General features: G+C 42.2%; 1 protein-coding gene across 7 annotated transcripts in view; it reads left to right on the top strand.

Moving 5' to 3' along the window:
* Positions 1-16973, top strand: part of LOC137383391 (centriolar coiled-coil protein of 110 kDa-like) — a 76629-nt gene that overhangs the window by 12065 nt on the left and 47591 nt on the right. For 6 of the 7 annotated variants that reach the window (XR_010977391.1, XM_068056179.1, XM_068056174.1 and 3 more), the window contains exon 2: positions 3412-3580. The exons of the other annotated variant lie outside the window; for it this stretch is intronic. Coding sequence is in view for 5 of the 6 variants with exons in the window: in XM_068056179.1 (XP_067912280.1) it covers positions 3440-3580 (141 nt within the window). In the remaining variant the exon portion in view is untranslated. The remainder of the gene's footprint in view (positions 1-3411; positions 3581-16973) is intronic. 7 annotated transcript variants of the gene reach the window in all.

The following is a 16973-nucleotide window of genomic DNA, read 5'->3' as shown; positions in this document are numbered from 1 at the left end:
AGCTGTTTCAAGTGCTCCTTCCAGGTTTTACTGTATACTAGATACACTACACAGTTAGGAACACTGGCTACAACTTGATTCATTAGTCTCTGAAAGGTTGCCGGGGCATTTTTTAGCCTGAATGACATCACTCGGCACTGGTAAAGATCGTCTAGTGTGACAAAAGCCGGTATTACTTTAGCTTGGGGTGTTAACGGAACTTGCCAGTATCCCTTGAATGAATCTATCTTTGTAAGAAATATGGCACTGCTCACCGTCAATACAGTCTTTCCAGGCGAGGTTGATGAACAGTCTGTGTCGGGCAGGCATTCAAAGAAACTCAACTGTAGAAGGCTTCAAATAGGGATTTGATCAGGGTTGTAGCAACAGGTGTCGGTTCTCACATTTGATGCAGAAGTTCTTTTTTTAAGATGAAAGGTTTCTGCAAATTCAGGGTTTCTTCAAAAATGCAGAAGGCAACAGTACCACTTCATACAAGCTTTTGCTTTTCAAGAACAAGGATTCTTTACAGAGAAGTAATACTTGTCTGTTTTTTCTTCTGATCTCCTGGCAGGTCCAAATCAAATTACAATTGCCTGCTTTTGTCCAAGCCCACTGGCTTTTAAAGTTCAAAATGAAACTTAAAATTTTCCAGAAACAAGTCACGTGGCCACCATAAATCACTCCTTGTCAAAACAAAGGGTAGCTCTTTTTGGTCAAACCCCCTGTTGGTTTCTTTGAAATTACCTGGTTTTCAGTATTTGTTTATTGGCCAAAACCAGGAACCTCTTGACCTTTTTTTTTAAAGCATCCATAAAGTTCAGCTATCTCCAGATGTCTCGTGCATGAAATCCTTTTCAGTTTTTTTTTTAAAATGTATAGATTCTCAAGTTTTATCAAAAAATGGAGATCTCATAACAGTACAAAATTCCCCCACAAGGGGAAACATCCTCTCAGCATCTACCCTGTAAAGCCCCCTCAGAATCGTATATGTTACAATAAGAACAGCTCTCATTCAGCTAAACTCCAATGTTTACTTGGAGATTAAATAATACTCTTTATTCAATCCTAAAAGTGAAAATTGAGAAGCAAAAAAATTGTGCTTTGCAGGTCTGGGCAACATTTCTTTTGTTCAGCACTGCAAGGATCACTTGAGGTAATTTTGATGTAGTAGGCCCTTGATAGTTTGGTTTAATTGCTTTTGAATTTGTAATTTAACTTAAAACCAAACAAGATCCAACCAGATGGTTCAGGCCGGCGTTTATGCTCCACAAGAGCCTCCTCACACTCTATGTATTCATATCATCTTACCCTATCAACATGTCGTTCTATTCCTTCCTCGCCCATGTATTTACTTAGCTGGAGTATTAATGCAGTGGATCTGTAAAGTAATTACTTAGCATAAGGTGCAATGTATGGTTGTATCTGTAGTTCAAACACCAACTGACTGGTAAAATTTAAAACCTTGCTGATTCAAAAGGTGTAGATCATCAAATGTTATATAAAGTTGTTATTTGTACAAGGATTTTTCAGTAAATCATGTTTTACTCCAGGACTTGTCACTATTGAAAGAAAAAGAGTACTATAATAAATAAAAGCTACCGAATCCACCATCTGGATGTACACGGGCTGTATATCCAATAAAATTGAACTTGTTCAGGTGCATCTGGTTTAAACCTTGTTTGCTTTTCAAATTGCAAGCAATTAAAAATTGAATTTAGTTGAAAATATGAAGGAATTTCAAGGCATTGTAAAGTGTAATTAACTTGATGCTATCATTCTCAATACACTATTTAAACCACTTTTTTGCATATTTTTATTGTTCTACTGACTTAGAAATGGTTGAAATAGAATTGTAAGAAAGCTTTGAAATCCAGATAACAAGAATGCAGTTTGGATCATTAATACGAATTAGTTACACTGTTTGTAAGGTAACATACTGTTTTTACAAAACAACTATCATTTGCAGCCAACATATTAACATAGCGCCCCCTTTGTGTTTCTCGCAATTTCTTTTTATGAAGATTTAGTATAAAACTTCTTTGTAATTCTTCCATTGTAATTGGTGAGAAAATGGCTACAACAAGAAGTTATATTTATATAGCACCTTTAATGTAATAAAACATGAGGTGCTTCACAGGAGCATTATAAAACAAAATATCACACTAGCCACATCGGGTGGTATTGGGTCAGATGACCAAAAGCTTGGTCAAAGGGGTAGGTATTAATGAGTGTCTTAAAGGAGGAAAGTGAGGTACAGAAGTGAAGAGGTGTTGGGAGGGTATTCCAGAGCTTAGGGCCTGGGCAACTGAAGGCTTAGCCACCAATGGTGTAGTGATTAAATTTGAAGATGTTTGAGAGGCCAGAATTGGAGTGCAGATATCTTGGAGAGTTATGGGGCTGGAGGAAGTTACACAGATATGGAGGGGCAATGCCATGGAGGTACTTGAAACAAGGATGAGAATTTAAAAACTAAGGCGTTGCTTGACTGGAAGCCAGGGTAGGTCAGCAAGCACAGGGGTGATAAGTGAACTGGCAGCAGAGTTTTGGATGACCAAGTTAATGCAGGGTAGAATGTGGGAGACCAGGCAGGAGTGTGTTGGAATAATCAAGTCTAGAGGTAACAAAGGCATGAATGAGGGTTTCAGCAGCAAATGAGCTGAGACAGGGGTGAAGTTTGATGATACATAGGTGAAAATAGTCATGAATATGAGGTTGAAAGCTCATCTCCCTTATCTCGAGATCAGATATGACACCAAGGTTGCGTACAGACTGGCTTGATCTCAGACTGTTGCCAGGGAGAGTGTTGGAGTCAGTATCTAAGGAACAGAGTTTGGAGCGCGGACTGAAAACGATGGCTTCAGTCTTCCCAGTATTTAATTTGAGGAAATTTCTGCTCATCAGTACAGGATGTTGAATAAGCAGTCTGATAGCTTGGCAACAGTGGATGAGCCGAGAGAGGTGGTGGTGAGGTAGAGCAGGGTGTTGTCAGTTTTCACATGTAAGCTGACACTGTGCTTTCGGATGATGTCACCGAGGGGCGGAAAGTAGATCAGAAATAAGAAGGGGGCCAAGCATAGATCCTTTGGAGGAGTGAGAGTAGGGGTGGGGAGAAAGACACCAGGAGCAAGAAGAGAAGCCAGTGCAAGTGATTCTCTGTCTATGATTAGATAGATAATGATGGAACCAGGTGAGAGCAGTCTCACCCAGCTGGACGACAGTGGAGAGACATTGGAGGAGGATCGTGTGGTCACCCATGTCAAAGGCTGCAGACAGGTTGAGAAGGATGAGGAGAGAAAGTTTAATTTTGTCACAGTCACATAGGATGTCATTTGTGACTTTTTTATCTGACATATATTTAGAATTGCACAACTGGTTTATTTGGAATGGCGGCTATAATCCCAGTAACCTGTAATTCACTTCTTTATGCAGCTATAGAAGAAAGAGTTAGTGGGTGAGAATGGAAGAATATGAGCAGTTCTGCAAGAGGCATTTGGCCAGGATTCAGACTGAGATGGTGGAAAATGAGTCTTTGCGATCAGTTTGGCAGAAGAGCATCTCTGTTATCCACTTCCATGGGATTGCTGTGCTTTCTCCTCTGGTATGACTTGCTTTTTATCTCTGGGGGAAAAAAAAAATTAGAAGTCATAGAGTATAATAATAGAAATAATTTCTGAATTATATATATTTTCTTCTAGGTTTTTCTGGGCCATTGTTCTTTCTGAATTCTGGAATATACTTGTTCAGAACATGACGCGCTGACCATTTTATTTGAGCTGTTTAATACAAATTCTTTTATGTTATGCACAAGAACATTAAATATTTAAAGATGAGACATTGCAAATCAGTACAGTTTTGAACATGATTCCATATCCAACCTACTGCTAATGAGACTACATTTTATCCCCTTAGATGGATGAAAAATGTGACTTCCAGCTCTAAAGGATTTTAAGAAGTTAATGTAACCTAGTAACAATATTAATGGTTCGCAGTATCTCTCGAGACCCTTCATTTTCTTGGTTTTTTTGACTCCATTAGAATATTCAAATCAATATATTTCTGTGATAGTATTATTTGTTTTAAACTATAACTACAAAATCAAGGTAATAAACTACAATGGCAAATTTTATATTAATGTAATAGATCTTGCATTGCACATGCTATTTCACAGGATATGGTAAGGCTGTCTCCCTGTTCATAGAACATAGTACAGCACAGTACAGGCCCTTCGGCCCACGATGTTGTGCCGAACCTTTAACCTACTCTAAGATCAAACTAACTACATACCCTTCATTCTACTATCATCCATGTACCTATCCAAGAGTCACTTAAATGCCCCTAACGTATCTGCTTCTACTACCACCGCTGGCAGCGCACTCCACGCACCCACCACTCTCTGTGTAAAGAACCTACCTCTGACATCTCCCCGAAACCTTCCTCCAATCACCTTAAAATTATGCCCCCTGGTGATGGCCCTTTCCACCCTGGGAAAAAGTCTCTGACTATCCACTCTATCTATGCCTCTCATCATCTTGTACCCCTCTATCAAGTCACCTCTCATCCTTCTTCGCTCCAATGAGAAAAGCCCTAGCTCCCTCAATCTTTCTTCGTAGGACATTCCCTCCAGTCCAGGCAGCATCCTGGTAAATCTCCTCTGCATCCTGTCTAAAGCTTCCACATCCTTCCTATAATGAGGCGACCAGAACTGAACACAATATTCCAAGTGTGGTCTAACCAGGGCCTTATGGAGCTGCAGCATAACCTCGCGGCTCTTAAACTCAATCCCCCTGTTAATGAAAGCCAACACACCATACGCCTTCTTAACAACCCTATCAACTTGGGTGGCAACTTTGAGAGATCTATGGACATGGACCCCAAGATCCCTCTGTTCCTCCACACTACCAAGAATCCTGTCTTTAAGCCTGTATTCCGCATTCAAATTCGACCTTCCAAAATTAATCACATGTTCATGTTGCTGTTTCTCCTCCTGTTGTGATTCTGTCTCTGTAGGACTTCTCTGTTTCAGTATGTATTGTCTTCTGTTTTTTTGGCTGGAAGAAGGTGAATGGCTAAGTGGGGGTGTCCGTTTTAGGCATTTATTTGATTTTTATCTCTTTTTATTGTTTAAAGATGGCATTTAACAATTGGTGTGATATACTTTAGGATGCTATTATGTTTGTTCTTTCAAATGTCGTTTGCTTCTTTCCTCCTGATCAACAATCCCCTGTTTCTTCCTGTTTTGGTTACTTGAATGGTTGTCTCTTTACTGCACTGGATCTGGACCCCATGACACTTGTGCACCCTAATTGGGATTTTTTTTTCGGTTACTGCTGAGCAAAGATCACTTATTCACGGCACATTATGTATACTTGTTCACAGTTCATTCCTTTTCTTTCTTTATTTTTACCATTATTGAGCTGTATGCCTTGCAACAGTGAAGTATACTCTTTTTGAAATGTTTTTTTTTCTCTGCCAGCAGAATGGAACTCTGCCCAACAAAAGTATAATTTCTTTTTAATTAAAATTTTCTGTGTTGTTGTTGCAGCTAAAAGGGGTATACTGCCCCTCCCTCCAACTTTTTGGCGCCCGATAGCAGTAAGCAATGCCGGATGCTATCAATTAAATAAAAGCAAAATACTGCGGATGCTGGAAATCTGAAATAAAAACAAGAAATGCTGGAACCATTCAGCAGGTCTGGCAGCATCTGTGGATGCTGCCAGACCTGCTGAGTGGTTCCAGCATTTCTTGTTTTTATTGCTATCAATTAAAGTTGGGCAGACAGCAACAGGTGTCATTGGGCACTCATTCCATCCCATAGGTTGTGAGCCAGCTGGTCCACACTAGGCTGTGGAGATCTTGAGGACGGAGGTTTGAGCAGAAAGCCTGGAAAACTATAGGTGGACAAGGAATAGTAGGTCGGGTGGACAAGTCTGGAAAATAAGTTGCAGCATGCACCTGCAGGCACCTCCTGGGCAGCTGGGGTCGTGCTACAACATACAGTAACCAATCTTTCCTTTAACTTTTTTGAAACGATTGAAAAGCAGGACCTCAAAGGTAGTAATCTCTGGATTACTCCTAGTGCTGCAGGCTAGTGAGTATAGAAATAGAATCATGGAATTGTTACTGCACAGAAGGAGGCCATTTGGGCCATCGTGTCTGCACCAGCTCTCTGAATGAGCAATTCACCTACTGCCATTCCCCGCCTTCTGCCATAACCCTGCACATTCTTCCTTTTTAGATAACAGTATAATTCCCTTTTGAATGCCTCGATTGAACCACACTCTCAGGCAGGGCATTCCAGACCTTAACCATGCGTGAAAAAGATTTTTCTCATGTCGCTTTTGCTTCTTTTGCTAATTACTTTAAATCTGTGCCCTCTCGTTCTCGATCCTTTCACAAGTGGGAACAGTTTCTCCTTATCTACTCTGTTCAGGCCCCTCATGATTTTGAATACCTCTATCAAGTCACCTCTCGGCCTTTTCCAAGGAAAACAGTGCCAACTTCTCCAATCTGTCTTCATAACAGAAGTTCCCCATCCCTGGAACCATTCTCATGAATCTTTTCTGCGCTTTCTCCAGTACCTTCATATCTTTCCTAACGTGCGGTGCCCAGAACTGAATGTCGTGCTCCAGCTGAGACCGAACTAGTGTCTTATAAAAGTTCAACATAACCTCCTTGCTCTTGTACTCTATGCCCCATTAATAAAGCCTAGGATACCTTATGCTTTTTTTTAAACTTCCAAAATATACTTTATTCATAATCTGTAAAAATTACATAACCAGTTTCAAACAGCACCAAGTCAAAAAATACAAACAGTGCATAGGTGATCAGTTTCCTTCAATACGATCATGAGTTGTCTCACAACCCTTCCATTTTATTTGTCATGCCATTTACATTTTACAGCACACAAAATTTTCCCGATACAGTTCAAGGGGTTTCCCATGGATCCAGCCCCTCAGTTCAGCTTGGTGGGGGGACCTTACACTGTGGTCTTTCCCCATTGAGCCTTTGCTGCGGCTGCCCCAAGCTTTAGTGCATCCCTCAGCACGTAGTCTTGGACCTTGGAATGTGCCAGTCTGCAACATTCGGTGGTGGACAACTCTTTGCGCTGGAAGACCAGCAAGTTTCGGGCAGACCAAAGGGCGTCTTTCACCAAATTGATAGTCTTCCAGCAGCAGTTGATTTATATCTCGGTGTGCGTCCCTGGGAACAGCCCGTAGAGCACAGACTCCTGTGTTACAGAGCTGCTTGGGATGAACCTCGACAAAAATCACTGCATCTCTTTCCACATCTGCTTTGCAAAGACACGTTGCAGGAGGAGGTGGGCAACCGTCTCTTCCCCACCACAGCCACCGTGGGGCCATTGCGCGGAGGGGGCGAGACTTCAGGCTTGCAGGAAGGATCTGACTGGGAGGGCTCTTCTCACCACAAGCCAAGCTACATCTTGTTGCTTGTTTGAAAGTTCTGGTGATGAGGCATTCCACCAAATGACTTTCGCGGTCTGCTCGGGGAACCATCCGACAGGATCCACTGTCTCCGCTTTGTTAAGCGCTCTCTCAACTTGTCCTGTCACCTTCAATGACTTATGCACATATACACCCAGGTCCTTCTGTTCCTGCACCCCCTTTAGAGTTGTGCCTTTTATTTTATATTGTCTCTCCATGTTCTTCCTTCCAAAATGAATCACTTCACATTTCTCCACGTTGAACTTCATCTGCCATTTGTCCGCCCATTCCACCAACTTGTCTATGTCCTTTTGAAGTTCGACACTATCCTCTTCACAGTGCTTCCAAATTTCGTATCCTCTGCAAATTCTGAAATTGTGCCCTGTACACCAAGGTCTAGGTCATTAATATATAGATAGAGCTGATGAACGCGTGACTGGAGAGATGGTGCAGAAGGTAGGACTTTAGATTCTTGAGGCAGTGGAACCTGTACAAGCCGGACAGGTTGCAGCTCAACAGGACTAGGACCAATATTCTCACGGGGTTTTGCTACTGCTGTTGGGAGGGTTTAAACTAGTTTGGCAGTGGGATGGGAACTTGAGAGCAGATTCAGAAGGGAGAGAAGAAAATTTGAAAATGTAAGGCAGAAAATTGGTAAGCATGTTTGGAAGGCAGAGGAAACAAAGGCTAGAAAATAGGCAAGGGAGTTTGGCAGTGCAAAATGGCATGTACATCAATGCAAGAAGCCTATGGAATAAAGCAGATGAATTGAGAGCACAGATTGATATGGCAGATTATGACAAAGCTATTACTGAGACATGGCTGAAAGAAGGTTACAGGGATTTCAGATGAGATAGAGAGGGGGATAAAAGAAAGTGGGGAGCAATATTGATTCAAGAAACCATTATAGCTGTCAGGAGGGATGATATGGTACAAGGATCATCAAATGAGGTCGTATGGGTTGAACTGAAGAACACAAAAGGGGCAATCATACTAATGAGTGTGTACTATAGATCCCCAAACAGTCAGTGGAAGGTAGAAGAGCAAATGTGTAGGCAGATCTGAGAGATTCATTCAGCGAGCGGGAAACAGCGAGAGCGGAGCCGGAGCACAAAGAGACCGGGAGACAGAGCGAGAGTTCCTTCAGCGAGCCGGCTTACCTTCTGGGAGCAGTGCCGGTGTGCCGGAGTTTTGAAAAAAAGTCAACAGCGATATCACAGGAAAGCTGCAAGGTGATTGGTTGGTGAGTAACAGCTGTTGGGGAATAACTGTAAATAGCTCGGTAAGTAACTAAAGTAAAGAGAAAGGTCTGCAGTTCTTTTTAATATAGTAAGTAGTGTTTTTTGAGGGGGGAACCAAGGTACCTATTGTAAATCTAATTTTTGGATAATTTAAGGGAGTAAAAACAGAGTGGGAAATAAAACAGTGACATCACAGGAAAACCGTAAGTTCATTGGTTGGTAAGTAACTGCTAATTTGAATTACCTATTCTAAGTTGATTTCAGATTAAAGGTGAATAGGAGAAATATTTTACAGATTAAAAACTAAAGACCAGTTGGAAGTTTAAAAAAAAAATTAAATCTAATTAAATAAAATAGAGATGCAGGGCCAGGCGATGTGTTGTACCTGCATGATGTGGGAGCTGGTGGACTCTATTGTGGTTCCCAGTGACCACATCTGTAGCAAGTGTTGGCTGCTCGAGGAACTCCGGCTCAGAGTTGATGAGCTGGAGTCTGAGCTTCGGACACTGCGATACATCAGGGAGGGGAGAGTTACCTGGACGTTGTGTTTCAAGAGGCAGTCGCACTCCTTAGATTAACTACTGTGAATTTGGCCAATGGTCAGGGACAGGAGGGTGTGACTATGAGTGAGGCAGGTAGAGGGATCCAGGAGGTAGTGCTGCAGGAGCCTCAGCCATTGTCCTTATCCAACAGGTTTGAGATTCTTGCTCCCTGTGTGGATGAGAGCAGGGACTGTAGGGAGGATGAGCAAACCGACCACAGCACCATGGTACAGGGAGCCATTCAAGTGGGGGGAGCCGCATGGAAAATGGCAGGATCCCCAAGGACACATTGTACAGCTAGCTCGCCACTGGTATCAGACCCACCGGCCGTCCATGTCTCCGCTTTAAAGATGTCTGCAAATGTGACATGAAGTCCTGTGACATTGATCACAAGTCGTGGGAGTCAGTTGCCAGCGATCGCCAGAGCTGGCGGGCAGCCATAAAGGCGGGGCTAAAGTGTGGCGAGTTGAAGAGACTTAGCAGTTGGCAGGAAAAAAGACATAAGCGCAAGGGGAGAGCCAACTGTGTAATAGCCCCGACAACCAATTTTTTCTGCAGCACCTGTGGAAGAGTCTGTCACTCTTGTATTGGCCTTTATAGACACTCCAGGCGCTGTTACACAACCACTGACCACCTCCAGGCGCTTACCCATTGTCTCCCGAGACAAGGAGGCCAAAGAAGAGTCGTAATCGGGGATAGTATAGTTAGGGGTATAGACACTCTTCTCTGTGGCCAGGATCGAGAGTCCCGAAGACTCTGTTGCCTACCTGGTGCCAGGGTTCGGGATATCTCCTCTGGGCTGCAGAGGAACTTTGAGTGGGAGGGGAAAGATCCAGTTGTCGCGGTTCACGTAGGTACCAACGATATCGGTGGAACAAGGTTAGAGGTTCTGCTGAGGGAATATGAGCAGCTCGGGGCTAAATTAAAAAGCAGAACCAAAAAGGTAGTAATTTCCGGATTACTACCTGAGCCACGAGCAAATTGGCAAAGGGTCAATAAGATTAAAGAGGTAAATGCATGGCTCAAAGATTGATGTGGGAGAAATGGGTTCGAATTCATGGGACATTGGCACCAGTACTGGGGAAGGAGGGAGCTGTTCCGATGGGATGGGCTCCACCTGAATCATGCTGGGACCAGAGTCCTGGCGAATTGTATAACTAGGGCTTCAAACTAAATAGTTGGGAGTGGGTGGGGGGAGGGTTCAGTTGCATGGAAAAACATGAAGTCAAAGGAGAAGGTAGGAGTGCAGGTTAGTGGTGAGGCTGATTGTGGCCAAACTGCAAGAAGTATACTGGTTAAACCAGAAGAGAGAAATAACAAACAGGCAAATAGAGCATCATTGCTGAGGGACAGGTTAGGGGGTATAGCCCAAATAAGAGTTCTATGTACAAATGCACGGAGTGTAAGAAATAAACTAGATGAACTGCAGGCGCAAATTCAAATGGAAAATTATGATGTAGCGGCCATTGCGGAGATGTGGCTGCAGGATGGTCGGGACTGGGAACTAAATATACGTGGTTATAAAGTTTACAGGAGGGACAGGGAAACTGGCAGAGGAGGTGGAGTAGCCTTACTGATTAGAAATAATATCACCTCATTGGTGAGGGAGGATATAATGAGGGGAAAGCATCCAGTGGAGACCTTGTGGGTGGAATTGAGGAACAGAAAAGGATCTAAAACTGTAATGGGTGTTGTGTATAGACCCCCCAGTAGCAGTTCTGAGGTGTTGGGTTGTATAAATGCACAAATTAGGCAAGTGTGTAACAAAGGCAGAGTCGTATTAATGGGGGATTTTAACTTACACATCGATTGGGAGAGGCAGACTAGCACCTGTCAGAAAGGTAGTGAATTTCTGGAATGTGTCCGGGATAGTTTCCTGCAGCAATATGTCCTCGATGTAACAAGGGGACAGGCAATATTAGATTTCATTGAGTAATGAGCCAAATTTAATTAGTAGCCTAACTGCGTCAACATTTATCAAATAGTGATCACAACATGATCGAATTCAAGGTAGCGTTTGAAAGTGAAAAGCACGAATCAGCTACTAGAATTTTAGACTTGGGTAAGGCCAACTTTACTGGGATGAGACAGACTGTCCACGGTAAACTGGGTAGATCTGTTAATAGGTCAAACGACTGAAGAACAGTGGAGAATATTTAAAGAAACATTTAACGAAATACAGAGCGAGTATATACCCCTGAGAGGAAAAAGCTCCACTTCACAGAAAAAACAGCCATGGAGAACTAAAGAGATTAGGGATAGCATAAAACGAAAAGAAATGGCTTACAAAAATGCAAAACGCAGCACAGATCTGGCCAGATGGATCGATACAAAGACCAGCAATGGGTCACAAAGCAGCTTATAAGAGCTACTAAAAGAGATTATGAAAGGAAACTTGCAAGGGATATCAAAATCAATAAGAAGAAATTTTATAGTTACATAAAGGGAAAACAAGTGGTCAAGAGCAATGTAGGCCCACTAAAAGCTGAAACTAGAAATATTGTCATTGATAATGGGGAAATGGCAGACATGTTGAACAATTACTTTGCTTCAGTATTTACAGTTGAAAAGGAGGATAACATGCCGGAAGTACCGAAAAAATTAATAGCTGATGGGGGACAGGGACTTAATACAATTAACGTAAGTAAATCATCCGTAACAAGGAAATTAATGAAACTAAAGAGTGAGAAATCCCCAGGATCTGACGGTTTCCATCCAAGAGTGTTAAAGGAAGTAGGGGAGCACATTGTAGATGCCCTAACTATAGTCTTTCAGAGTTCCCTAGATTCAGGAGTGGTCCCTCTGGATTGGAAAGTTGCACATGTCACCCCACTATTTAAGAAGGGTGAAAGTGGGAACCAAGGAAATTACAGACCAGTTAGCCGGACATCTGTGGTGGGGAAGTTGCTGGAGTCTATAATCAAGGATAGGGTGACTGAACACCTAGAAAAATTTCAGTTAATCGGGGACAGCCAGCATGGATTCATGACTGGAAGGTCATGCCTGACAAATCTCATTGAAGTTTTTGAAGAGGTGACTAGGGTAGTGTCTATGGATGTTATTTATGTGGACTTCCAGAAGGCATTTGATAAAGTCCCACATAAGAGACTAACTAAGGTAGAAACCCATGGAGTTGAGGGCAAATTATTGACCTGGTTAGAAAGTTGGTTGAGTGATCGGCGACAAAGAGTGGGGATAATGGGTAAGTACTCTGACTGGCAGGATGTAACTATTGGTGTCCCGCAGGGATCCGTGTTGGGGCCTCAATTATTCACATTATACATTAACGACTTGGATGATGGCATAATAAGTCATATATCCAAATTTGTTGATGATACAAAGTTAGGCGGCATTATAGACAGTCTAGATAATAGCATAAAATTGCAAAGAGATATTGACAGACTCGGTGAGTGGGCAAAACTGTGGCAGATGGATTTCAATGCAGGCAAGTGTGAGGTTATCCATTTTGGATCAAAAAAGGATAGAGCAGGGTACTTTCTAAATGGGAAGAGGTTAAGTACAGTGGATGTCCAAAGAGACTTGGGGGTTCAGGTGTATAGATCTTTAAAATGCCACGAGCAAGTGCAGTAAATAATCAAAAAGGCTAATGGAATGCTAGCCTTTATATCCAAAGGATTGGAGTATAAAGACAGAGGTTATGCAGCTGTACAAAACCCTGGTTAGACCCCACTTGGAGTACTATGAGCAGTTCTGGGCACCACACCTTAGGAAGGATATATTGGCCTTGGAGGGAGTGCAACGTAGGTTTACAAGAATGATACCTGGACTACAGGGGTTAAGTTACGAGGCGAGATTACACAAATTAGGCCTGTTTTCGCTAGAATTTAGAAGGTTAAGGGGTGATCTGATTGAAGTCTTAAAGATATTAACAGGAAAAGACAGGCTAGATAAAGATAAACTATTTCCACCAGTTGGAGATTCTAAAACTAGGGGGCATAGTCTAAAAATTAGGACCAGACTCTTTAGGAGAGATGTTAGGAAGCACTTCTTCACCCAAAGGGTGGTAGAGGTTTGGAACTCTCTCCCTCAAACAGCAGTTGAAGGTAGAACAGTTGTTAATTTTAAATCTGAGATAGATAGATTTTTGTTAAGCAAAGATATAAAGGGATATGGGCCAAAGGCAGATATATGGAGTTAGGCCGCGGATCAGCCATGGTCTTATTGAATGGCGGGATAGGCTCGAGGGGCTACTCCTGTTCCTATCTTCCTATGAGATGTGCAAAAACAATAGGGCAGTAATAGTGGGGGATTTCAACTACCCTAATATTAACTGGGATAGACTTCGTATGAAAAAGACAGAGGGAGCAGAATTCTTAAAATGCATTCTGGGGAACTTTTTTTAGCCAATATGTAGCGAGCCCAACAAAAAACAGGATGGTTCTGGACTTCATTTTAGGGAATGATGCTGGGCAGGTGGAAGGGCATCAGTTGGTGGGAGTCATCGTAATTCAGCTAAATTTAGGGTAGTTATGGAAAAGGCCAAAGATCAGGAATAAAAGTTCTCAATTGGGGAAAAGCTAATTTTACTAAGCTGAGATGTGATTTAGCTAAAGTGGACTGGAAACAGCAACTTGAAGGTAAATCAGTGCCAGGTCAGTGGGAGGCGTTCAAAGAAGAAATAGCAAAGATCGAGAGCAAGTATGTTCCCTGAAAGAAAGAGGGTGGGACTAAAAAATCCAGAGCTCCCAGCTGTCACTGACTTAAAGGAAAGGATTAGAAAAAAAACTCATGATAGGTACCGAGGACTCAATACCACAGAAAACCTAGAGGAGTACAAAAAGTGTCTGGGTGAAATTAAAACGGAAATTAAGGAAAGCAAAGAGGGCATGAAAAATTATTAGCAAGTAAAATTGAGGAAAACCCAAAGGTTTTTCATAAATACATAAAGAGCAAGAGGATAACTAAAGAAAGAGTAAGGCCTATTAGGCACCATAAGGGTGTGTGGAGGTGGAGGTTCGTGGGCGTGGTAATGAATACTTTGTCTGTTTTCACAAAAGAGAGAAACAGTACAGACATTGTAATTAGGGAAGAGCAGTGTGAAATATTAGCTGAAATTAACATAGGGAGAGAGGAAGTATTAAGGGGTTTAATATCTTTGAAAGTGGCCAAGTCCCCAGGCCTGGACAAAATGTATCCTAGGCTGTTAAGGGAAGCAAGAGAAGAAGTGGGGAGGCTCTGACCATTATTTTCCACTTCGCTCTGGCCACAAGGGTGGTGCCAGAGGACTGGAGGACTGCAAACATTACCATTGTTTAAAAAGGGGGAAGGGATTGTTACTGAAAATACAGACTCTGACTGAAGAGTTATAAAAATTGACTTTACCTTTATAAAAAAAATGAACAATGTTGCAAAAGAGGGCCGCATGTATATTCGAACATTGCTACACTGCCTAACCAGGTTGAGAGCTGTCAATTACACCCATTCCGAAACATTTCTGAATTGAATGGGTTTTACTGAAACAAAGAAGGTATGAAGTGGAAACAGCATAACTGGATTATTTTCATCCTAGGCCATTGTATGATCACCATGGGGAGAGACCAAAGTGTCTCCTACCAGAATCTGATGTGACAAACTTTTTACTTTAAAAAGGAGAGAGAGGGAGAGACCCAGAGAGAAGCATCACCAAATGTTTGTCCAGCTAAGAACTGGAGAAACCAAGAATGAGGGCACCCTGCTGTGAATTCTACATTTTCAACTTGTGCAGCAGTGAATTGGAAGGGATCCTCCGTCTTTAAACTGAACTTTCAACCAACCGAGAAATCTGCGAACACCTCAGGCCTTCAACTAACAAGCACTTGACTGAGAGAATTCCACAGGTTTACCGTGAACCCCAAAACCCTACTTCACTTGAAAACCACTTAACCCTCTTCCTCTCTGTCTGTGCGCATGTGTGAGTGAGAGTGGATGCGGTTGCGACGATTTTGGGATAAGGCATGTTGCTCAATTAGATAATTAATCTTCTGTTGTAAACCTGTTTATTTGCCAAATAAAAACAAGAGAGTTAAACCTTAATAACAAAAAGCACTTGCTGCAGTCATGTGGAAGTTGCAGTGGGAACCAACCACACCGCTGACCACGTGGCCGGAACAGTGATAGACTGAGTAATTAGTCAACTTAACCTCGGTGGTGGGAAAATTATTGGAAAAAAAATCTGAGGGACAGGGCAAATCTTCCTTTAGAAAGACATGGATTAATCAAAGATAGCACAGATTTGTTAAGGGAAGGTCATGTCTGACTAACATTCAATATTTTGAGTAGTTAATAAGGAGGGTCAATGAGTGTAGTGCATTTGATGTAGTCTATGTGGATTTAGCAAGGCTTTTGATGAGGCCCCACATGACAGGCTGGTCATGAAAGTAAAAGCCCATGGGATCCAAGGCAAAGTGGCAAGTTGGATTCAAAATTGGTTCAGGGCCAGGTAGCAAAGGGTAATGTTGGATGGATCTTTTTGTGACTGGAAGGTTGTTTCCAGTGCAGTTCCGCAGGGTTCAGTACTAGGTCCCTTGCTTTTTCTGGTACGTATCAATGATTGGACTTGAATGTAGGAGGTATAATTAAAAAGTTTGCAGATAATACAAAAATTGGCTGTGTTTGATAATGAAGATCTGTAGACTGTAGCAAGATATCCGTGGACTAGTCAGGTGGGCGGAACAGCAGCAATTGGAGTTCAGTCCGGCGAAGTGTGAGGTAATGCATTTGGGGAAGGCTAACAAGGCAGGGGAATACACAATAAATGGTAAGATTTTGAGAAGTGTAGAGGTACAGAGGGACCTTGGAGTGCATGTCCACAGATCCCTGAAGGTGGCTGGACAGGTAGACAAGGTGATCAAGAAGGCATACAGGATACTTGTGTATACTGAGTCATAGAATATAAGAACTGGGAGGTTATACTGGAACTGTATAAAATGCTATCTAGGCCACAGCTGAAGTACTGCATGCAGTTCTGGTCACGGCACTAAAGGAAAGATGTGATTGCACTGGAGAGGGTACAGAGAAGATTTATGGGGATGTTGCCTGGACTGGAGAATTTTAGTTATGAGGAACGATTGGATAGGCTGGGGTTGTTTTCTTTTGAACAGAGGAGACTGAAGGGGGACCTAATTGAAGTATATAAAATTATGAGGGGTCTAGATAGAGTAGATAGGAAGGCCCTATTCAACTTTGTTGAGGGGTCCATAACCAGGGAGTGTAGGTTTATGTTAGATGTTTTAGAGGGGTTTTGAGGTGAAATGTTTTCGCCCAGAGTATTTGGATATGCATTTGAAGTGCCGTAATCTACGAGGCTACGAACCAAGAGCTGGAAAGTGGGATTAGGCTGGAAGGCTACTTGTTGGCTGGCATGGACATAATGGGATGAATGGCCTCCTCCTGTGCTGTAAATTTCTATGATCTTTTATTTCCCTTTTTATGTTCCTTTCCAGTCTTTCTTTATGTCCCTATTAGTTTTGCAACTTTTTTTGTTCCCCTCTATATTTTCTATGTTCCACTTGATATTCAATTGTATTACCCATAGACTTGTCACAACTTCTTCTATAAGTCTCATATTAATTTTAATTTCGCTAGTCATCCAAGGAAACACTAGCAGTGGCTGTTCTTTTATTACTTGCAGATAAATATGGTCTGTACCCTAGTCAGCTCCTGTTTGAAAATTTCCCATATATTGTCAGTGTAGAAACTTCTTTAGATAATTTTATGCCATTCCCACAGATCACAAATTAGAGCAATGTATCATTGACTGTTGGCAA

This window comes from Heterodontus francisci, chromosome 24 (genome assembly GCF_036365525.1).
Source record: "Heterodontus francisci isolate sHetFra1 chromosome 24, sHetFra1.hap1, whole genome shotgun sequence".
Classification (NCBI taxonomy): domain Eukaryota; kingdom Metazoa; phylum Chordata; class Chondrichthyes; order Heterodontiformes; family Heterodontidae; genus Heterodontus; species Heterodontus francisci.
This window is presented reverse-complemented; position numbering and strand designations above follow the sequence as displayed.